This window comes from Apteryx mantelli, chromosome 25 (assembly GCF_036417845.1).
Source record: "Apteryx mantelli isolate bAptMan1 chromosome 25, bAptMan1.hap1, whole genome shotgun sequence".
Lineage (NCBI taxonomy): Eukaryota > Metazoa > Chordata > Aves > Apterygiformes > Apterygidae > Apteryx > Apteryx mantelli.
This window is the reverse complement of record NC_090002.1, coordinates 5725534-5748791: the sequence shown is the minus strand read 5'-3', so window position 1 is coordinate 5748791 and position 23258 is coordinate 5725534. Positions and strand designations below refer to the sequence as shown.

At 70.4% G+C, this 23258-nt stretch overlaps 1 protein-coding gene and 1 pseudogene across 1 annotated transcript; both read right to left on the bottom strand.

The window, feature by feature from the left end:
• Nucleotides 1-2233, bottom strand: part of LOC136994171 (cadherin EGF LAG seven-pass G-type receptor 2-like) — a 4778-nt pseudogene extending 2545 nt beyond the window's left edge.
• A 1096-nt stretch (nucleotides 2234-3329) lies between these two features.
• On the bottom strand, nucleotides 3330-22388 carry CELSR2 (cadherin EGF LAG seven-pass G-type receptor 2). Its single transcript, XM_067310466.1, is given in 22 exon segments — nucleotides 3330-3554; nucleotides 4299-4442; nucleotides 4546-4705; nucleotides 4707-4730; nucleotides 6439-6648; nucleotides 6783-6877; nucleotides 7498-7599; nucleotides 7682-7865; nucleotides 7948-8068; nucleotides 8172-8313; nucleotides 9197-9371; nucleotides 10484-10597; nucleotides 10717-10902; nucleotides 11891-12057; nucleotides 12135-12260; nucleotides 12990-13153; nucleotides 13239-13396; nucleotides 14076-14164; nucleotides 14246-14361; nucleotides 15107-15329; nucleotides 17057-17701; nucleotides 19742-22388. Coding segments are annotated over 22 exon segments (6213 nt in total). The 3' UTR covers nucleotides 3330-3333.
• Nucleotides 22389-23258: the final 870 nt, after the last annotated feature.

The window sequence follows — 23258 nt, the reverse complement described above, 5'->3', positions numbered from 1 at the left end:
TCAGCTGGGGCGCAGCCGGAGCTGGGGGCGTGGCCACAGCTGGGGCAGGCCCAGGGTGAGGGGGGTGTGGGCGGGGCTCTGGGCGGGGGCGGGGCCACCCCGGGGGGCGGGGGCGGGGCTCACCGGTGATGAAGGCGGGCAGCCCCCAGCCCAGGACGTGGTAGAAGCGCATGGGCCCGCGGTCGACGTGCCGGGGCTCGCTGCGGCGCCGGTACAGGTGCAGCCCCTCGAGCAGCGCCCAGCCCACGGCGCTCATGTACAGGAACTGCAGCAGGATGGCCACCACCGTGCACGCCAGCTGCGCCCGGCGCCCCGTCACCGCCACCGCCGCCACCGGCCGCCGGGACACCCCCGCGGCCGGCGACGCAGCACCGGGGCCCACCCTGCACCACGGCCACCCGGCACCGGGAATGCCCCGCACTGGGGACGCCCAGCACCTGGGACACCCTGCAGTGGGGATGCCCCGCACTGGGGACACCCCCTAATGGGGTCACCCTGCACCTGGGACACCCTGCAATAGGGACACCCAGCACCAGGGACACCCCACACCGGGGCCACCCTAAACCAGGGCCACCCTGCAATAGGAACACCCCACACCAGGGCCACCCCCCCCCCCCCAATGGGGCCACCCAGCACCTGGGACACCCTGCAATGGGGCCACCCTGCAATGGGGCCACCCTAAACCAGGGCCACCCTGCAATGGGGACACCCAGCACCCAGGACACCCTGCAATGGGGCCACCCCACACTGGGGACACCCTGCACCACGGCCACCCAGCACCAGGGACACCCCACCCTGGGGCCACCCCGCACTGGGGACGAATTGCAGTGGGGCCACCCAGCACCTGGGACACCCCCCCCCCAATGGGGCCACCCACGCTGGGGCCACCCAGCACCCAGGACACCCTGCAATGGGGCCACCCAGCACCAGGGCCACCCCGCACTGGGGACAAATTGCAGTGGGGCCACCCCACCCCGGGACCTGTGCCGCACCCCCCCACCACATAGACCCGCCCCCTGTGGTAGCCCCGCCCCCTCGGGAGCCCCACCCCTGTGGGAGCCCCGCCCCCTGTGGGAGCCCCGCCCCCGCGGCGGCGCACCGGCAGGTCGGCCTGGTTGATGCCGAGCAGGAAGACGAGCTGGGCGAGCAGCAGGGCGGTGGCGCCGTGCCGGCGGATGCTGTGGCGGTTGGAGCGCAGCCCCCGCAGCGCCCCCAGCACCAGCACGGCCAGCAGCAGCCCCGCCAGCGCCACCCCCAGCGAGGCGTAGGTCAGCGCCGCCAGCGGCAGGATCTCCCCGTTCTGCACGGGGAGCCCGCGTCACGGCCCCGCCCCCGCGGGGAGCCAGAGCCCCGCCCCCGGCCCCGCCCACACTGCCCCCCATGGGGAGCCCTGCCCACACTGTCCAGCCCCACCCACACTGCCCCCCATGGGGAGCCCTGCCCACACTGTCCAGCACTGCCCACACTGCCCAGCCCTGCCCACACCACCCCCCATGGGGGAGCCCTGCCCACACTGTCCAGCCCCACCCACACTGCCCCCCCATGGGGAGCCCTGCCCACACTGCCCAGCCCTGCCCACACCACCACCCCCATGGGGAGCCCTGCCCACACTGCCCAGCCCCGCCCACACTATCCCCATGGGGAGCCCTGCCCACACTGCCCAGTCCTGCCCACACCATCCCCATGGGGAGCCCCACCCTACTTTGCATGGCCACACCCACACAGGGAGCCCCACCCCTGCTGCCCAGCCCCACCCACAGCACCCCATGGGGAGCCCCGGCCAAGCAAGGAACCCCGCCCCACTCTGCCCAGCCCTGCCCACATCAATGCCAGGAGCAGCCCCACCCACCATGCCTGGCTCCGCCACACAGTCTGATGGGGGAGCCCCACCCACTCAGGGTGCCCCACCCCTACATCCTTGCCCACGCTACCCCAAGGGGAGCCCCACCCATGCAGGAAGCCCCGCCCCTGGGTAAGCCCCCGCCCCTGGAGCCCCGCCCCCAGGGAAGCCCCGCCCCGCGGCCCTCGCCTCGCGCCGCGAGATGTCCATGAGGACGGCGAAGCTGGTCATGTGGTTGCACTGGCAGCTGACGTGGCTCCGGTTGCGGAAGACGACCTCGCAGCCCCGCGCCGACCAGCCGCCCGCGCCGCCCGCCCTGCCGCGCCGCGTCAGGCCCCCGCCACCGCCACTGTCCCCTGCCGCCCACCCACCCCGGGGACAGGGGCGGGCCATGGCCCCATCCCCATGCCACCCACCCCGGGACACCGGCAACAGGGCCGGGCCATGGCCCTGGCTCCGTGCCACCCACCCACCCCAGGACGTTGGGGACAGGGCCGGGCCACGACCTCCTCCCCCTGCCACCCACCCACCCCGGGACGTTGGGGACAGGGCCGGGCCACGACCTCCTCCCCCTGCCACCCACCCACCCCGGGACATTGGGGACAGGGCCAGGCCATGACCCTATCCCCCTGCCACCCACTCCATCTTGTGATGTTGGGGACAGGGTTGTGCCATAACCCCATCCCTGTGCCACCCGCTGCGGGATACTGGGGACAGGGCTGCCTGCCATAACCTCATCCCATGCCACCCACCCACCCATCTTGTGACATTGGGGACAGGACCAGGCCATAACCCCTGGGGACCAGGCTGCCCAGCATGACCCCACCCCTGTGCCACCCACCCTGGGACACCAGGGACAGGGCCGTGCCATAACCCCGTCCCCATGCCACCCACCCTGGGGACCAGGCTGCCCAGCATGGCCCCGTCCCCGTGCCACCCACTTGCGACACCGGGAACAGGGCCATGCCATAACTTCCTCCCTGTGCCACCCACCCGCCTTGTGACACTGGGGACAGAGCTGTGCCACAACCCCATCCCCGTGCCACCCACCCTGGGGCCGCCCAGCACGGTCCCATCCCCGTGCCACCTGCTTGTGACACCGGAGACCGGGCTGTCCCTGCCCCTGCACCGCTTAACATGGGCACAGCCGGGTCAGGGCACCTCCCACCCCTGTCCCTGTCCCTGTCCCTGTCCCCGTCCCCGTGCCGCTCACAGCAGCGAGTGGTTCCAGAAGACGCAGATGGGCTTGGAGCGCTCCTGGGTCTCGAGCAGGCGGAACTGCAGGGTGATGGGCTTCTCCAGCGCCCGCGGCGCCCGCTCCGCCGCGTCGTGCACGCTGATGCCTCACCACCGGCGTGTTGATGATGGGCCGCTTGGGCACCCTGGGGACCAGGGAGGTGTCAGGCGCCCCGCTGCGTCCCGGCGTCCCCGTCCCGGTGTCTCCCGTCCCCCTCCCCGCGCCCGGCGGGTACCGGAGGCTGCGCTTGTCGGTGTCATACTGCTCGGGGCAGGAGCCCCGCCAGCGTGCGGTAGATGATGACGCTGGCGATGGCCTGTCCCTCGCTCAGCTCCGGGTGGCGCTTGTGCCGGGTCACCAGGGGCACCTCTTCTTCCTCCTCCTCCTCCTCCTCTTCCTCCTCCTCCTCGGCCTCCTCATCCTCGGCCTCCTGCCCGCCGGCGCCCTGCGGGGGCTTCCCGTGCCCGGCGGAGGGGGCTGCAGGGAGCAGGGCAGAGCGTGAACCGCGGCTGTGCCAGGGTCCCCATTGCTGTCCCCACCGCTGTCCCCCCATGGCTGTGCCAGGGTCCCCACCACTGTCCCTCTGCAGCTGTGCTGGGGTCCCCATCACTGTCCCCACTGCCGCCCCCCCCCCATGGACATGCCAGGGTCTCCACCGCCATCACCCCCATGGCCGTGCCAGTGTCCCCACCACTGTCCCCCCCCAAGACCACACCATTGTCCCCACTGCTGTCCCACCACAGCCGTGCCAGCGTTCCCGTGACTGTCCCCCTGTGGCCCCACCAGTGCCCCCAATGATGTTCCCCCTGCAGCTGTGCCAGGGTCCCCACCGCTGTCCCCCCTGTGGCCACGCTGGGGTCCCCACCGCTGTCCCCCCACGGCTGCACCAGGGTCCCCACTGATGTCCCCCTGTGGCCACGCCGGGGTCCCCACCACTGTCCCCCCGCGGCTGCATCAGGGTCCCCACCTCTGTCCCACTGCAGCCATGCCAGTGTCCCTGTGGCTGTCCCCCTGTGGCCACGCCAAGGTCCCCACTACTGTCCCTCTGTGGCCGCGCCAGGGTCCCCACCGCTGTCCCCCCATAGCCGTGCCAGGGTCCCCACCACTGTCGCCCCCATGGCTGCGCCAGGGTCCCCACCGCTGTCGCCCCATGGCTGCGCCAGGGGTCCCGCTGCCCTGGCCAGCTCCCCTGCCCCCAGCCCGGGGGACGGGGACACTCACGCCTGCCCTCGGCGGGCCGGAAGACGCTCTCGGGCAGGATGACGGTGGTCTCCAGGTCGGGGGGCTTCTCCCCCCGCAGCGCCTCGTAGCGGGGCAGCCGGGCGCCCGCGAAGTTCACCTTGTCCAGCCGCACCACCGACACCACTGCGGGGCGAGGGGGGGGGGGGGGGGGGGCCGCTCAGCGCCGCGCGCCCCCCCCCCCGCCGCGTCCCCACGTCCCCGGGCACCCACGGCCACCGGCCCTCACCGATGTTGGGGGTGACGATGGTGAAGGGGCTCAGGTAGGTCTGGCGCATGTTCTGCGCCAGGGCGCTGGCGTAGTCCTCGAAGTGCTTCAGCAGCCAGGCGGTGCCGCCCTCCGTCTGCTGGATGAGGTCCCAGTGCCGCTTGTTGCTGGCGTCCAGCAGGGGCGCTGCCCACCCGCAGCAGGTTCTGCGAGGGACGGGCACGGGTGGGCAGGGGCACCCCGGGGTGGGGATCGCCTGCCGGCGCCGGGGGTCTGCCGCCCGCCTGCCCGCAACGCCCCGCGCAGAGGTTGGGGCCAGCCGGAGCTGGACATCGTCCCTGAAATGGGGGCAAACCGCTGGGAAAGCGGTGCCCGTCACCCTGGTGGCTGGGGCACCCCGCTGCAGGGCACGGATTCGCCCCGGCCCTGCTTGTCGGCAAGGCTCTGCGGACCAGGGGTAGCCAGCACCTCCGGCTGATACCAGATACGGTATAAAACTCCCCCTGCCATGAGGGTGCCCATCACCCTGGCATCTGGGCACCCCACCGCAGGGCATGGATTCACCCCGGCCCTGCTTGCCAGCAAGGCTCTGTGGACCAGGGCTACCCTGGCACCTCTGGCTGATACCAGGTATGGTGTAAAACTCCCCCTGCCAAGAGGGTGCCCATCACCCTGGCATCCGGGCACCCTGCTGCAGGGCACGGATTTGTCCTGGCCCTGCTTGCCGGCAAGGCTCTGCAAACCAGGGGCACCAAGTGCTGCCAGCTGATACCAGGTATGGTGTAAAACTCCCCCTGCCAAGAGGGTGCCCATCACCCTGGCATCTGGGCACCCTGCCACAGGGCACAGATTCGCCCCTGGCCCTGCTTGCCGGCAAGGCTCTGAGGACCAGGGGCACTGAGTGCTGCCAGCTGATAGCAGGTACGGTGTACAACTCCCCCTGCCATGAGGGTGCCCATCACCCTGGCATCTGGGCACCCCGCCACAGGGCACAGATTTGCCCTGGCCCTGCTTGTCAGCAAGGCTCTGTGGACCAGGGGTACCCAGCGCTGCCAGCTGATAGCGGGTACGGTGTACAACTCCCCCTGCCATGAGGGTGCCCATCACCCTGGCATCTGGGCACCCCACCACAGGGCACAAATTCACCCTGGCCCTGCTTGCCGGCAAGGCTCTGTGGACCAGGGCTACCCCGGCACCTCCGGCTGCTGCCAGATATGGTGTAAAACTCCCCCTGTCAAGAGGGTGCCCATCACCCTGGCATCTGGGCACCCAGACGCAGGGCACGGATTCGTCCCGGCCCTGCTTGTCGGCAAGGCTCTGTGAACCAGGGCTACCCCAGCACCTCTGGCTGATACCAGGTATGGTATAAAACTCCCCCTGCCAAGAGGGTGCCCATCACCCTGGCATCTGGGCACCCCGCCGCAGGGCATGGATTCGCCCCGGCCCTGCTTGTCAGCAAGGCTCTGAGGACCAGGGGCACTGAGTGCTGCTGGCTGATACCAGGTACGGTGTACAACTCCCCCCTGCCATGAGGGTGCCCATCACCCTGGCATCTGGGCACCCCGCCGCAGGGCACGGATTCGCCCCGGCCCTGTTTGCCGGCAAGGCTCTGCGGACCAGGGCTACCCCGGCACCTCTGGCTGATACCAGGTACGGTGTAAAACTCCCCCTGCCAAGAGGGTGCCCATCACCCTGGCATCTGGGCACCCCGCCGCAGGGCATGGATTCGCCCCGGCCCCGTTTGCCAGCAAGGCTCTGTGGACCAGGGCTACCCCGGCACCTCCGGCTGATACCAGGTATGGTGTACAACTCCCCCTGCCAAGAGGGTGCCCATCACCCCGGCGTCCGGGCGCCTTCCCTGCAGAGCCCCCCGGGGAGGGAGGAAGGAAGGGGGGGCCGCGGCGGGCGGCTCACCTCGGTGAAGTGGACGTCCTGGGTGGCGGCGAGGCGGAAGCCGCGCTGGGCGCTCTCGTGCTGCAGCAGGCGGGCCGAGAGCTGGTAGGCCAGGCGCACGTCGCTGCCGAAGTAGGCGGCCGTGTGGCGCGTGGCGTTGTGCAGCTGCAGGGCCACCCGCTGCGACTGCGCCGTGTCCAGCGCCGACTCGTTGCGCACCAGCCGCTCCGCCTGGCGAGTGCCCCCCCGCCGCGTCAGCGCCCGCCAGGCCCGGCCGGGTTTTGGCACCGGCAGGGAGGGCGTATGGCTCCCGGCACCTTCCTCATGCCCGGGAGCAATTTTTTTGGGGGGGGGGGGGCACTTACGAAGCCCTTGAGGGCGGCGAAGGCCAGCGAGGTGCAGTTGAAGAGGTTGGGGGGCAGCCAGCCCTTGTGCTCGTCGCAGTGCCGCACCGCCGTGCCTGTGCCGGGGGGCAGCGGGCGGGCGTCAGGGGCGCCCCCCTGCATGCATGCATTGCCCCCTGCGGGCATTGATCCTGCATGCATCGCCCCCGTGGGCATCGTCCCTGCATGCATCGCCCCCGCGGGCATTGATCCTGCATGCATCGCCCCTGTAAGCATCACCCCTGCATGCATCGCCCCCCTGCATGCATTGCCCCCGTGGGCACTGATCCTGCATGCCTTGCTCCGGTATGCATTGCCCCCGTGGGCGTCACTTCTGCATGCATCGCCCTGGCATGCATCGCTCCCACAGGCATTGCCCCCCCCGCATGCATCACTCCCGCATGCATCGCTCCCGCAGGCATCGCACCTGCATGCATCGCCCCCTGCGGGCATTGCTCCTGCATGCAACCCCCCCCCTGCATGCATCACTCCTGCTTGCATCGCCCCGGCATTCATCGCCCCCCTGCATGCATCGCCGTGGTGTTCATTGCCCCTGCATGCGTCGCTCCTGCATGCATCGCCCCCGCATGCATCGCCCCCGCATGCATCCCCCCCCGCATGCATCCCCCCCCGCATGCATCCCCCCCCCGCATGCATCGCCCCCATGGGCATCACCCCCCGGCCGCTGTCACCTTACCGATGGAGCCCTTGGGGCACGGGGCGGCGGCGGGCAGCCCGAAGCGGGTCCGGGGCCACCAGATGTTGGCCTCGATGGCACGGGGACAGCTGTCGTAGTTGACTGCGAGGCAAAGCGGGCGTCACGGCCGGGCATGGCGGGGGGGGGACGGAGCAGCCGGCGGCACCCTGGCACCGGCACCCACCTTCGCAGCCGCTGGCCGTCACCTCGGCGAAGGGGTTGTCGCAGCGGTCGCAGTGGCGCCCGATGACGCCGGCCTTGCACTGGCACTGCCCGCTGGCGGCGTCGCACACGCGGGACAGCGAGCCCGTGGGGTAGCAGTCGCAGAGCAGGCAGGCGTCGCTGCCCGCCGGCCGGTAGTGGTTCTCCTGCGGGCGGGAAGGTGACCGTGGCACGGCGGCGGGCACCGGCGACACTGTCCCGGCGCCGTCCCCGTCCCCGCGCGCTCACCTTGCAGCGGCACTCGCCCGTGGTCTTGTTGCAGTCGGGGTCGAAGCCCTTGGCGACGTCGCAGCTGCAGGGGCCGCACGTGGGGTGGCCCCACCAGCCCCGCGGGCACGGCTGGTCGAACCTGGGCGGGCGACAGGGCACGGCACGGCGTGGCCGGGGACGGTGGCATTGCCGGCGCGCGGCCACCCGCCCGCCACCGCCCCCCCGCTGCCGCCGCCACTCACTTGTGCTCGCAGTAGGGCCCGAAGTAGCCGTGGGGACACTCGCAGGCGTAGCCCCGCGAGGAGCCCGGCTTGCGCGCGCAGGTGGCCCGGTGCTCGCAGGGGTTGAGGGCGCAGGCGCTGACGCAGCTGTCACCGTAGTAGCCTGCGCCGCCACCGTGGGAGAACGGGCACAACTCGGGACATGCGCCGGGTGCCCCGCGCCGGGTGGTCAGCACCCTCAGGCGCGGGGCGCGGGTCCTGGAGCAGCGTTGCCCGAGGGGTGGCAGTGCCCGTGGGGGGGACATTGCCAAGGGTGGCAGTGCTGGGGGGTGGCAGTGCCCAGGACAGCAGTGCCAGGGGGTGGCAGTGCCCAGGTGACAGCGCTCAGTGGGTGACAGTGCCTGGTGCAGCATTACCCAAGGGGTGGCAGTGCCTGAGGCAGTGGCATTGCCAGGGGTGGCAGTGGCCAGATGACAGTGCCAGGGGGATGGCAGTGCCCAGGACAACAGTGCTAGGGGGTGGCAGTGCCCAGGGTAGCAGTGGCAGGGGGTGGCAGTGCCCAGAGGGTGGCAGTGCCCAGGTGACAGCACTCAGTGGGTGACAGTGCCTGGTGCAGCATTGCCCAAGGGATGACAGTGCCTGAGGCAGTGGCATTGCCAGGGGTGGCAGTGGCCAGATGACAGTGCCAGGGGGATGGCAGTGCCCAGGACAGCAGTGCTAGGGGGTGGCAGTGCCCAGGTGACAGCACTCAGTGGGTGACAGTGCCTGGTGCAGTATTGCCCAAGGGGTGGCAGTGCCCAGGGGGTGGCATTGCCAGGGGTGGCAGTGGCCAGATGACAGTGGCAGGAGGTGGCAGTGCCCAGAGGGTGGCAGCGCCCAGAGGGTGGCAGTGCCCAGGTGACAGCGCTCAGTGAGTGACAGTGCCTGGTGCAGCATTGTCCAAGGGGTGGCAGTGCCCAAGGGGGTGGCATTGCCTTCAGGCTGCGCCGGGGGGGACTGCACCGCCGAGGGGGTGGCAGGGGAGGTGGCAGCGCCGGGGCCCTCACCCGGGTCGCAGCTGCAGGAGAAACTGTCCCAATCGTCACTGCAGTAGCTGTTGCCCGGGCAGGGGCTGGAGTCGCAGGGGTCGGGCACGGCGCAGCCCTGCTCCACGTTCACCCGCGCCGCCTGGTCGACGTTCAGCGCCACCGCGCTGGCCGCCGTCTCGCCCACGCGCACGCCCTGCCACGGGGCGCCCGTCACCGCCGCCGCCACCGCCGCCCTCCCGCCCGGCCCCCGTCCTCCCCGGCCACAAGTTTATGCCCTCGGGTCCTCTTGCCTGTATGTCCCATGCCCCATGCCCATACCCATGTCCCCACACCTACGTCCCCATCTGCTCTTGCCCGTATGCCCATGTCTCCATGCCCTTGTGTCCATGCCCCCAAATCCCTGCGCCCCTGTCCCCTCACCCAGGTGACCGTGTGTCCATGCCCTATGCCCATACCATGTCCCCACGCCCCATACCCGTGCCCTGTGACCGTATCCCCATGACCCCGTGCCCATGACCCCACGTGCTCTTGCCCATCTGCCCATGTCTCCATACCCCTGTGCCCATGTCCCCTCACCCATACGACCACGTCTCCATGCGCTGTGCCCACACCCATGTTCCTGTGCCCAAGTGCCATGCCTATGTCCCCATGCCCATGTCCTCTCACCCATATGCCCACATCCATGTCCCCATGCCCCCTGCCCATACCCCATGCCCTGTGACCATGTCCCCATGTCCCTGTGTCTGCACCCTATGCCCATACCCATGTCCCCGCACCCATGTCCCTGTGCCCATACCCATGTCCCCATGTCCCTGCACCCACATCCCTGTGCCCATGCCCTATGCCCATGTCCCCGTGTCCCTGCATCCATGTCCCTGTGCCCATGCCCTATGCACATATCCATGTCCCCATGTCCCTGCACCCATGTCCCTGTGCCCATACCCCTGTCCCCGTGTCCCATACCCGTGTCCCTGTGCCCATGCCCTGTGCCCATGCCCCCATACCTATGTGCCTGTGCCCATACCCATGTCTCCATGTTCCTGTGCCCATGTCCCTGTGCCCATACCCATGTCCCCGTGTCCCTGCACCCATGTACATACCCATGTCCCCATGTCCCTGTGCCCATGTCCCTGTGCCCATACCCATGTCCCCATGTCCCTGTGACCATGCCCTATGTGCTTACCCATGTCCCTGTGTCCCTGCACCCATGTCCCTGTGCCCATGCCCTATGCACAAACCCATGTCCCCACGCCCATGCCCACGTCCCCGTGCCGGCGCATCCGTGCCCCCGCCGCGCGCCGGTACCTGGAGGCAGCCGCGGAAGCCCTGCTGCACCTCACCGTCGTCCCCCGCCAGGCCGCCCACGCTCAGCGTCCGCAGCCGCAGCCCCTGCAGCTCGCCGGCCACGTCGGCCACCGCCTGCGGGCACAGCGCCCCTGAGCCGCCCGCTCGGGGACAGCGGGGTGTCCCCCCCCCCCCCTGCCCCGAGCCGGCGGTGCCTCGGTTTCCCCCGCGCCAGCCCTGCCCGCCGCGGGCACCTGGTGGCGGCCGTAGTCGAGGGCCAGGAGGAGCAGGGCGGCGGGCGGGGGGCGGCCGGGGGCCCCCCGCAGCTCCAGCTGCACGTGGTGCCAGTCGCCGTCGTTGACCTTGGCGTGGGGCAGCCGCAGCCAGGCCAGGCGGGAGCCCCCCTGCCACACTCCTGCCTCCGCCTGCCCCTCGCTCAGCTGCCGAGAGAGACGTCAGGGCGTCCCCCCCCCCCCCCCCCATCCCCGGGGCGGTCTGCACCCGCCCAACTGCCCCCAGGGACCCCCCCCCCCAAGGGAAATATCCCCCCCAGGGCTGCCCCAGCCCCCCCCAAGAAATACCCCCCCCCAGGGAAATACCCCCCCCAGGGAAATACCCTGGCAGTGCCCCCCCCCCCCAGGCAATTGCCTCCTTGGCACTGGCCCCCCCCACCCCAGGCAATGCCCCCCCAGTATGGGCAATGCTCCCCCCCCCGGCACTGCCCCCTGCCCCCCCTAGGGCAATACCCCCCCTTCCCCAAAGGGCAATATCCCTGGTGGAGCCCCAGCCCCCCACCCCAGGGAATGACCCCCCCCCCCAGCTCCCAGCACTGCCCCTGCCCCCCCACCCCAGGCAACGCCCCCCACCATGGGCAATACCTCCCCCCCCCAGCACCGCCGCCTGCCCCCCAGGGCAATACCCCCAGCACTGCCCCAGCCCCCCACCCCAGGCAACTGCCCCCCCCAGCACCGCTCCCACCCCCACCCAGGGGCAATGCCCCCCCACCACGGCCAAACCCCCCCCCCCCAGCACTGCCCCAGGCCCCCTTGGACACTGCCCCTACGCTGTGCAATCCCCCCCTTCCCCGGCACCGGCCGTGCCCCGCACCCCGGGCAATGCCCCGCACCCCGTGCAATGCCCCCCACCCCCGGTGCAATGCACCCCCCCCCCCAAGCAATGCCTCCCACCCCGTGCAATGCCCCCCCCCGGTGCAATGCACCCCCCCCACCCCGTGCAATGCCCCCCACCCCCGGTGCAATGCACCCCCCCACCCCGTGCAATGCACCCCCCCGGTGCAATGCACCCCCCCCACCCCGTGCAATGCCCCCCCCCCCCCGGTGCAATGCACCCCCCCACCCCGTGCAATGCCCCCCACCCGGGTGCAATGCACCCCCCCCCCCCAAGCAATGCCCCCCCCCCCGGCCCAACCTGCAGGGTGACGGCGGCCAGGGGCCCGGCGGCGGCGCGCAGCAGCAAGCCGCGGGGCTGCCGCGTGCGGAACATGAGCGCCAGGTGCCAGGGCAGCGCCAGCGGCAGCGCCAGCCCGCTCCAGGCCACCAGGCTGCTGCCCAGGAAGCGCTGCGCACCGGCCATCTCTGCGGGCAGCCGCAGCGTGAGCCGGGAGCCGTGTGTCCCCGTCCCCCCCCCGTGCCCGTGCCCCCCCCGTGGGTACCTTCCTCGCAGGTGCGGCCGCCGAAGCCCGGCGCGCACTGGCAGCCGAAGCCGTCCCACTCGTGCACGCAGGTGCCGCCGTTGCGGCAGGTGCCCGCGGCGCAGGAGGTTTTCTTGGCGGCGCAGCCTGCGGGCGCGGGCAGCTGCCGGCCCTGCGACCCCCCCACCCCCCCCACGGCACCCACGGCACCCCCCCCTCCCTCTGCCAGACCCCTATCCAGCCCCACGGCTCGGCACCCCCACAGCCCCGTATCCCCCAGCCCCACATACCCCCATGCCCAGGGGCACAGAGACCCCCCCCGGGCACTGCCCTGGCCCTGCACCCCCCAAGACCCCCCCCCCCCAGACCCATGACACCCCCCCCCCAGACCCCTAACTAGTCCCACGGCTCGGCGCCCCCCCAGCCCCATATCCCCCCAGCCCCACACCCACATGCACAGGGGCACAGAGACCCCCAGGCACTGCCCTGGCCCTGCACCCCCCAGACCCCCGACACCCCCCCCAGACTCCCCTATCCAGCCCCATGACCCCCCCCAAACCCCTAACCATCCCCCCGGCTCAGCACTCCCCCAGCCCCATATCCCCCAGCCCCACATGCCCCCATGCACAGGGACACAGAGACCCCCCCCGGGCACTGCCCTGGCCCTGCACCCCCCAGACCCCCCCCAGACCCACGACACCCCCCCAGACCCCCCTCTCCAGCCCCACGACCCCCTCCCAAACCCCTAAGCAGCCCCCCGGCTCAGCGCTCCCCCAGCCCCGTATCCCCCAGCCCCACATGCCCCCACACCCAGGGGCACAGAGACCCCCCCCCCCCCGGGGGAATTAACCCAGCCCCCCCCGCCGCCCCCGCCACCTGGCAGGGTGCCGTTGTTGGCCACGAAGGTGGCCAGGTCGACGGGGCGCTCGTCGACGTGCAGGTGCCGCATGCAGCCCACGAAGTGGCGGCTGCGCACGGGGAAGCTCTCGGGCAGCGTGGGCACGCCGCCCAGCAGCAGCGGCCCCGTCAGGTCCAGCGACCTGCGGGCGGGTGGCCGGCGTCGCGGTGGGCGCCGCATCGTCCCCCCCCCCCCCACCCGCCGCCGCCGCCACCACCCGGCCTCACTTCTTGGTGCCCGACTGGGTGCCCTGCGCGGCGCACGAGTAGTTGCCCAGGACGGCGCCGAACTTGAGGGCCATGCCGGCGTCGCAGTCGTCCACCGTCACCACGGCCACCTTCTGCTCCGAGGGGCCCTGCGGCAGCCCCGACTTCCCCAGCACGGGCTGCGGGCGCCGGCGGGCAGGGTTGAGTCTCCGGCCGCCGTCCCCTCTGGTCGACCGGCCGGCCACCTCTCCATTCCTCCATCTACCCACCCTTCATCCATCCTTCCAGCCCTCCCTCTGTCCTCCGTCCCTCCATCCAGACCTCCATCCCTGCTCCCCTCCACCCCTCCCTCTCTCCATCCACCTATCCTCCATCCATCCATCCTTCCATCCCTCCCTCCACCCCACATCCATCCATCTGGATCTCCATCCCTGCTCCCCTCCCTCTCTCCATCCACCTATCCTCCCTCCATCTTTCCATTCCTCCTTTCCTCCATCCCCCATCCATCCAGACTTCTATCCCTGCTCCCCTCCATCCCTCCCTCTCTTCATCCACCTATCCTCCATCCATCCTTCCATCCCTCCTTCCCCATCCATCCAGATATCCATGCCTCTCTCTCTCCATCCCCCATCCTCCCTCCCTCCAAACCTCCATCCCTGCTCCTCTCCACCATCCTTCCTTCCCTCCATCCATGCCTGTCCCCCATTCCTCCATCCTATTCACTTCTCCATCCCTCTGTCCACCCACCCTCCATCTACCATCTACCATCTCCATTCCTCCATCTACCCTGCTCCATCCATCCTTCCATGCCTCCCTCTCTCCATCCCCCATCCCTGCACCCGGCGCCCCATCCCTCACCTTGTTGTAGTAGTGCAGCTGCACCCGGTGCCACTGCCCGTCGCTCACGCCGCCCGGCACGAACGGCGACACCGTGGTCGTGGACTCGCCTGCGGGCACCGCGCGCGTGAGGCCGCGGCACCGGCCCCGGGAGGGGACCGGGGGGGGTGGGGGGCCAGGCGGGTGGCTACCTGCCGAGAAGGTGAGCTGGACCTGCTCGCCGACGATCTCCAGCGCCACGAAGTCGTGCTTCTCGTTGAAGCGCCCGTTGTAGAGCAGCAGCCCGTCCCGCTCCTTGGTGGCAAACCTGGGGGGGGTCAAGGGGGGGGAGGTGAGGGCCAGCCCCACGGCCCCGACGCCCCCAGGGCCCCGTCCCACGTGCGCCCCGTTGCCCCGTCCCCATTAGACGTCAACCCGTGCCCTGGTGTGTGGTGGCCCCAAGCATGTCCTCCCTGCCCGTTGCCCTGTGCCCCCCAAACGTGTCCTGCTACCCCGGGCCCCCCAGGCACCTCCCCACATGCTGCCACCCTGTCCCCTGTTACCCCGGACCCCCCAGGCATGTCCCCGCACCCTGTGACCCCCAAGGCAAGCCCCATGCCCTGTGTCCCCCCCTGTGCCCCATCACCCCGTGCCCCGCCACCCTGTGCCCCCTAGATGTCCCTTGGTGCCCCCAGGCGTGCCCCACGCCCTGTGTCTCCCCCCCCCATGTGCCCCATGTCCCCCAGGCACGCCTTGTTACCCCCCCCAGCCTTGCCCCATGCCCACTTACCCCGTGCCCCCCAAGGATGCCCCATGTCCCGCTGCCCCGTGCCCACCAGGACGCCCCGTGTCCCATTACCCTGTGCCCGCCGGGATGTCACATGCCCCGTTACCCTGCATGGATTGGGACACCCTGAGCCCCCCCAGGACGCCCCGTACCCCATTGCCCCGCACCCCATCACCCCATGTCCCCCAGGACGCCCCGCGCCCTGTCGCCCTGAGCCCCCCCGGGATGCCCCGCATCCCGTGCCCATCACCGCAGCGTCAGGCCGCATGGGCGGGCGGGCGCTCACGTGAGGGCGAGGGTGAAGTGGAAGCGTTGGCGCAGCCCCCGGTAGGTGACGAAGGAGTGCGGGGGGAAGCTGCGGGTGCTCATGGCGCAGAAGGGCTTCTCGTAGTGCCCGGGGGGGCACTCGCAGCGGAAGCCCCCCACCAGCAGGTTGACGCAGGTGCCCCCGTTGCGGCAGACGCCCGGCGCGCAGCGGCCCAGGCGGGCGTTCAGCTCGCAGCGCTCCCCTGCGCGACGCACCGCCTGGCACCGGCCCCCCCGGGGACTGGGGGGCACCCCCCCCCCCCTCCACGGGTGGGCCCAGGCGTCCTGGCCCCCACCCCCCACGGGGATGCTCCCCCCCCCCCCCCCCCGACGTGGTCTCCAAAGCTGCTTTAGCCCCAGCTCCGTCGCCGTGGCAACCGCCTCCCATCGCCGTGGCAACCAAGAGACAACCCCCCCCCCAAAAAATCTGGGTGCCCCCCCCCCTTGGTGTAAAGCTGAGCCCAGAGGGGCTCATCCCCCCGGGACGGGGTGTGGGGTGCCCAGGAGGCCCAGCGCGGGGCTGCCCCCAGTGTCCCCGTCCCCCCACGTGTGGCCGGGAGCAGATGGCCAAGGACACTGTGGGGGGGGGCAGCTGCTCCATGGGTGAGCCAGGGTCCCACAGGGTGTCCGGCCCCCCCACCCAGGGCATCTCAGCACCCCAGGGTGTCCCCAGCCCCTCCGTGGTGTCCTCGACACTCCAGGGTGTCCCCAGCCCCTCCGTGGTGTCCTCAACACCCCCCCAGCATCCTTGGCACCCCAAGGCGCCTCCAAGCTCCCCCGGGCATCCATGACCCCCCCCCAGGGTTTCCCCAGTCCCCCCAGCATCCTCAGCACCCCAGGGTGTCTCCAACCCCCCCCCACCACGGGGTCCTCGGCACCCCCAGGGTGTCCCCCAAGCTCTGCCCACCCCGAGGTGCCCAGTGGTGCCCATCTCCCCCCAGACCTGCTGCACAAAGCACTTTAGGATGGCGGGGTGGGAGGAGACAGGGATGGAGGGATGACAGAGGGATGATGGAGGGATGACGGAGGGATGACAAGCTAAGGGTGAGAAGGATGCGTAGATGGAGGGATGGAGAGAGAAAGGGATGGAGGGAGGAACAGATGGGATAAGCAGAGGGATGGAGGGAGGGACAGATGGAGGATGAGGGATGGAGCAGGGAATAGATGGAGAAATAGCAGAGGGAAAGGGGGATGGTGGAGAGCTGGACAAAGCTGACGGAAGGAAGTAGAGACAGGGAAGAATGAGTGGAGGAAGATAAAGTTGATGGAGACAAAGAGGGGAACGGATGGAGGGAGGGATAGCAGAGGGATGGGCAGCGGAGAGCTGACGGGGAAGGATGACGGAGGGATGGCAGAGAAGGGGAGAGATGATGGAGGGCTGAAGGGGAGCTGGATGAAGGGATGATGGGACGGATGACAGGGATAGCAGAGAAAGAGAGATGACGGAGGGCTGAAGAGGAGCTGGATGAAGGGATGATGGGAAGGATGATGGAAGGACAGCAGAGGAAGGGACTGACGATGGAGGGCTGAAGAGGAGCTGGATGAAGGGATGACGGGACGGATGATGGAGGGACGGCAGAGGAAGGGACTGACGATGGAGGGCTGAAGAGGAGCTGGATGAAGGGATGACGGGACAGATGATGGAGGGACAGCAGAGGAAGGGACTGACGATGGAGGGCTGAAGAGGAGCTGGATGAAGGGATGACAGGACGGACGATGGAGGGATGGCAGAGGAAGGGACTGATGATGGAGGGCTGAAGAGGAGCTGGATGAAGGGATGACGGGACAGATGATGGAGGGACAGCAGAGGAAGGGACTGACGATGGAGGGCTGAAGAGGAGCTGGATGAAGGGATGACAGGAAGGACGACGGAGGGACAGCGCAGGAGGGGACAGCCGGTGGCGGGTGCCGCCCCGCGCCGGGCTCTCACCGGTGAAGTCCTCGTGGCACTCGCACGTGTAGCCGCCCTCGCGGCTCCGGCACCTCCCGTTGCTCCCGCAGGGGCTGGAATAGCAGAGGTCGATCTCGGTCTCGCAGTAGTCGCCGGTGAAGCCGGGCGGGCAACGGCAGCGCAGGCCCGTCACGGGGTGGATGGGCCGGAAGAGGATGGTGTCGGAGGCGAGGAAGGGCGCCGAGCTGTCGAACTTGAGCACGGAGACGCAGCGCATGTAGTTCTCGCAGGGCTCGCGCAGGCAGACGTTGTCGTCGAAGGGCAGCACCCGCTGCGCCGAGATGGCGGCCAGCAGCGAGCGGTTGAGGTAGAGGCGCTCCTGCAGCTCCTCGGAGGAGAAGAAGCGGGCGCCGCGCGCCGAGGCCGGCAGCAGCACCGAGAGGCTCACGTTGAGGATGCGGGCGGCCCGCACGTCCGTGTCCGTCTGGATGTTGAAGAGGACGACGCGGTGGCGGGGGGCGGCCAGCACCGCCGCCACCCCCTCGAGGAAGAGGCTGAGCAGCGGCGAGAGGAAGCGCTCCTGCGACATGTCGGCCAGGCGCAGCGTGATGCTGTTGCTCAGCATCTCGTCCGTGATCACCGTCACCCGCAGCGTGCACTGGGCCGTCGCGCTGTGGACGCCGTCTGCGGGAGGCCGGAGGACGTTAGGGACGTGGTGGCCCGGCCACCGCTCGCCGGGCGGATGGGTGCCGGCGGGTGGGGGACACCCGTCCCGGTCCCCAGCATTGGGCAGTGCCACCGCTGCTGCCGAGCCCCGGTGCTGGGTGACACGGTGCTGGGGACCCTCCTTGGGTGTCCCCTCCCCAAGGCGGGTGGCCTCCCCCTCCAGGGTCCTGGGTGGGGGGCACAGGGTGCCTGGGATGGGGGGGACGGAGGGAGGATGGAGGGATGGAGAACAGGCGGAGGGAGGGACAGTGGCCGGACAGATGGATGGAGGGAGCACGGGGACAGGCGAGGGGAGGGAGGGGTTGGCGGAGGGATGGAGGGAGCGGGATGGGATGGAGGGATGGAGGGTACCAACGGAGAGAAGGTGGGAAGGAAGAAGGGATAGCGAGGCCATGGAAGGAGGGATGGAGGGATGGAGGATACCAATGGAGAGAAGGCAGGAAGGAAGAAGGGATAGCGAGGCCATGGAAGGAAGGATGGAGGGTACCAACGGAGAGAAGGTGGGAAGGAAGAAGGGATAGCGAGGCCACGGAAGGAGGGATGGAGGGATGGAGGAATGGAGGGATGGAGGGTTCCAATGGAGAGAGGGCGGGAAGGAAGAAGGGATAGCGAGGCCACGGAAGGAGGGATGGAGGGAGGCGAAGGAGGGCAACGCTGGGGCAGGATGGGGGGGATGCAGGGGGCCATGCCGGGGCGGGATGGAGGGGGGGGAATGCAGGGGGCCATGCCGGGGCGGGGGAATGCCGGCAGCGGCAGCGGCGGGACCGGTGGCCCGTGGCGGTGGCCGGGGGGCAGGTTGCCATGGCCGCGGCCGCGGGGGCCCAGCTATGGCCGGAGCTTTTGTTTGCCCCCGGCTCCGGCTCCCTCCCGGCTGCCCCCGCGCCGGCGGGGGGCACAGCCCGCGAATTGGGGGGGGGGGGGGGACACGGATGGGACCCTTTGTGCCCGGACGCCTGGGCTCCTGCCTGCCCGCTGCCTGCCGGGGGCAGAACCCGGCCGCGACGGAGGGGTCGGGGAAGGGAGGGTCCCGTCCCCCCCCCAGGGACAAGCAAGGGGACAACGGGGGGGTCCTTGCCCCCCCCCCCCCACGTGCCCTCGGCGGGGGCAGGTTAAGGGGGAAACTGAGGCAGGGCAGAGTCGGCCCCCGGAGAAAGGGACCCCGGGCGTCCGCTCCGGCCCCACGCGGGGAGGGGGGCCCAGGCGTCCTGCCCCCCCCCCCAACATGGGGCACCCATGGGAGCCCCCTGCTGCCCCGTCACCCCCAGCGCCACGCAGCACCCCCCCGGCAGCACCCATGGGACCAACCCCAAAATGCACCACGCGCCTCCCCCTTGGCCGGCTGCCACCTTCTTCCTGCCGGCGGCCCCCCCAAAACACACATACCGGGACCTGGGACCCCCCCCGAACAGGCACATCGGGGTGCCGGGACCCCTCCAAACCCATGCACCGGGCCTTGCCCCCCCCCCCCAAATAGCAGTGATGGGTCCTGCCCCCCCCCCCGGACACATGCATCTCTGTGCCAGGACCCCCCCCCAAATGCACTGCCGTGGGTCCTGGTGCCCCCCCCCCCAAACATGCATCAGGGTCCTGGATCCCCCCCCCAGAAAACAAGCACTGGGGTCTTGCCCCCCCCCCCAGCCAACACCCTTGAGCCATGGACAGGGATGAGGAAGGAAAAGGGGGTGCTGGGGACCCCAGTTGTCCCCATCCAGGATTTCCAGGCTGGGGGGGGGGGGGGGGGGAACGTCCCCATGGCCTTCCCAGCTGGACACCCACATGGGTGCACCAAAGGGCTGAGCCCCCCCACCCCTATCAGCACCACTGTATCGCGGTGGTGGGACCCCAAAATGAAGCACCCCCCCCACACACACACACACCAGGCAGGAGGCAGCCCCCAAGGTGGGGAGCACCCATACGGAGCTCCCCATCCCCAAACCTTGGGGGCACCCCCCCCAAATCCTCCCCGCCCCCCCCCCCCCGGCCACCCCAGGGCCGTACCTGACACCGAGACCTTCATGACGGCCTCCAGCGGGCGGTTGTTGTCCAGGGCCCGGCTGAGGCGCAGCTCACCCGTGCCGGGGTCCAGCAGCACCAGGTTGAGCTCGTTGCCCTGCTCGAAGGTGTAGGTGAGGGTGTCGGAGACGTCGGGGTCGTGGGCCGGGATGCGGCCGATGACGCCGCTGGGGAAGCTGCCCGAGCGGTTGGTGATGTAGTTGTTGAAGAGGATCTCGAAGTTCCTCAGCTGGGGGCTGTTGTCGTTGGTGTCCCGCAGGCGGACGTGCACGGTGGCCCGGCTCACCAGCGGGGCCGAGGTGGCCTGCACCACGATGATGTACTCCGCCTTGGTCTCGTAGTCCAGGTCGGCCAGCGCCGTGAGCTCGCCGGAGAAGATATCCAGTTGGAAGACCTCAGGGATGTTGCCCTCCACAATCTGGTACATGATCTGGGCGTTCGTGCCCTCGTCAGGGTCGGTGGCCGTGATGCGGGCCACCACCAGCCCGATGGGGCTGTTCTCCTCCACGAAGATGTCGAACTCATCCCGTTCGAAGACGGGTGGGTTGTCGTTGACGTCCAGCACTGTCACCTGGATTTCCACGGGTGTCCGCTTGGCCGGGACGCCCTTGTCCATGGCATAGGCCCGCAGGGTGTAGAGCGGGACGTTCTCCCGGTCCAGGCGCCGCAGCGTGCGGACGATGCCCGAGGTGGACTCAATGATGAAGTCGCCCTCACCATCATCGCCACCCTGGAAGGTGTAGAAGACCCTGCCGTTGAGCCCCGAGTCGCGGTCGGTGGCGGAGACCTGGAGGACGCTGGTGAAGGCTGGCACGTCCTCGTACACGGAGCCCTGGTAGCCATCGTGGAGGAACTGTGGGGCGTTGTCGTTGACATCGCTCACCAGGATCTCCAGGTAGGTGGTGTCGGACTTCTGCGGGATGCCGTTGTCCCGCGCTGTGATGGCCAGCGTGTAGGACACCTGGTCCTCATAGTCCAGTTCCATCTGGGTGGTGACAGCCCCTGTGTCAGGGTCAATCTTGAACTGGGGGATGCTGTCCTCCATCAGGTAGGTGATGCGGGCGTTCTCGCCTGTGTCCTCGTCTGTGGCACTGATGACCACCACCGTGGTGCCCACAGGCCGGTCCTCATTGATGTTGACAGTGTAGTGGGAGCTCTGGAAGACGGGCCGGTGCGTGTTGGCATCCGTGACATTGACGATGACCTGGGCCATGTCCTGGCGGGTGCCGTCGGAGGCAGTGATGGTGAGCAGGTACTGGCGCTCCAGCTTGTAGTCCAGGGGCAGGGCGAGGGAGATGAGGCCGCCGCCGCTCTGGCTGGTGATGGAGAAGCGGTTGCGGGTGTTGCCGCTGGAGATCTGGTAGGTGATGACGCTGTTGGCGTCGCGGTCGATGGCGGAGACGGTGAGCACGCTGGTGCCCACGGCCGCATCCTCGTTGAGGCGGGCGCTGTACTCCCGCTGCGTGAACTCGGGGCTGTTGTCGTTGACGTCGAGGACGGTGATGCTGACGCTGGCCGAGGATGCCATGGGGGGGCTGCCCTGGTCCTGCGCCTCCACCCCGAAGCTGTAGAAATCCACCGCCTCCCGGTCCAGCTCAGAGGCCACCACAATCCACCCGGTGCTGTTGTTGATGGCGAAGGGGAAGCCGGTCCCGGTCTCCAGGAGGCTGTAGACCAGGCGGGAGTTATCTCCCGAGTCGGCGTCGATGGCTTGGATGTGGATGACGGAGTAGCCCACGGGCACGTTCTCCAGCACGGTGGCCTGGAAGGGCGTGCTGACGAAGATGGGCGCGTTGTCGTTGACGTCCAGCACCTGGACGGTCACCAGCCCGCTGATGTTGGAGAGGGGCGGGCGGCCGCCGTCCTGCGCCCGGATGCGCAGGGTGTACTCCTTGCTGGCCTCGTAGTCCAAGGGGCTGACCACGTCGACGGCGCCCGTCTGCGCGTCGATGTAGAAGTGGCCCCGGGTGTTGCCGCTGATGATGCTGTAGTGCACCAGGGCGTTGCTGCCCTTGTCGCGGTCGGTGGCCGTCACCCGCAGCACGGCCGAGTTGGGCGCCACGTCCTCGGGCACCTGGGCCACGTAGCGCTTCTCGCTGAACTGCGGCGCGTTGTCGTTGTCGTCCTCCACGGCGATGCGCACCGTGGCCGTGGCGCTGCGCGGCCCCGGCTCCTGCCCTTGGTCGGCGGCCTCCACCAGCAGCTCGTAGGCTTCCACCGCCTCGCGGTCCACGGGGCCCCGGGTGCGGATGACGCCGGAGCGCGGGTCGATCTCGAAGACCTCGTTGGGGCCGCGGGCGTTGAGGAGGCGGTAGAGGATGTTGGCGTTGGGGCCGGCGTCGCCGTCGGTGGCCCGCACCGTCAGCACCTCGTAGCCCACCTCCAGGTTCTCCCGCACGCTCTCCCGGTACTCGGCCTGCTCGAAGACCGGGTCGTGGTCGTTGGCGTCGCTCACCGTCACCGTCAGCGTGGCCAGCGCCGTGCGCCGCGGCGTGCCGTGGTCCACCGCCGTCACGCGGAAGACGTGGGTACTCTTGCTCTCACGGTCGAGGGGGGCGGCGGTGGTGACGGCGCCGCTGGCCGGGTCCATGGCGAAGAGGGCGTCGGAGCGGCTGTCGAAGAGGGCGGCCATGGCGTAGCGCAGCCGCCCGGCCTCGCCGTCGTCGGGGTCCACCGCTGTCACCCGCGCCACCGCCGTGCCCGCCGGCCGGTTCTCTGCCACCGACGCCTGGTAGCTCGCCGGCTGGAACTGCGGTGCCGTGTTGGCGCCGCGCCGGCGCCGTGTCGTCCGCACCGCGCCGGCGTCCTTGCTGCCATCGGTGTCCCCGGTGCCTCCGGACTCCCTGGTGTCTCCGGTGTCCCCGGGGCTCCCGGGGCTGCCGATGCTGCCGGTGCCTCCGGAAGCCCTGATGCCCCCGGGGCTTCGGCTCCCCCTAAAGCTCCCGGTGCAGCCGGTGCCGCCGCTGCTCCCGGTGCCGCTGCTGCTCCCGGTGTCGCTGTTGTTCCCGATGCCTGGAAAAGTGCCGATGCCGCCGTTGCTCCCGGTGCCTCTGGAAGCGCCGGTGCCGCCGCCGCTCCCGGTGCGTGGGGAAGCGCCGGAGCCTGGGGAGGGCCCGGTGCCGCCGCCGCTCCCGGTGCTGCCGTTGTTCCCGGTGCCGCCGTTGTTCCCGGTGCCCGGGGAAGGCCCGATGCCGGTGCCGCCGCCGCCGCTCCCGATGCTCGTGGAAGCGCCGGTGCCCGGGAAGGGCCCGGTGCCGCCGCTCTCCGCGGTGCCGCCGCTATCCGCGGTGCCGCCGGGGCGCAGGGTCGGGTGCGCCCCCCGCGGCGGCGCGGCCGGCGGGCAGGTGCCGGTGCCGGTGCCGGTGGCGGAGCCGGTGCCGGTGCTGGGCTGCGCCAGCGCGGGCAGCAGGAGGGCGAGCAGGAGCGCGGCGCCGCGGGCGGGCGCAGCGCCCATGGCGGCCGGTGCGGCCCGGTGCGGCCGGTGCCCCCGGTGCGCCCGCGC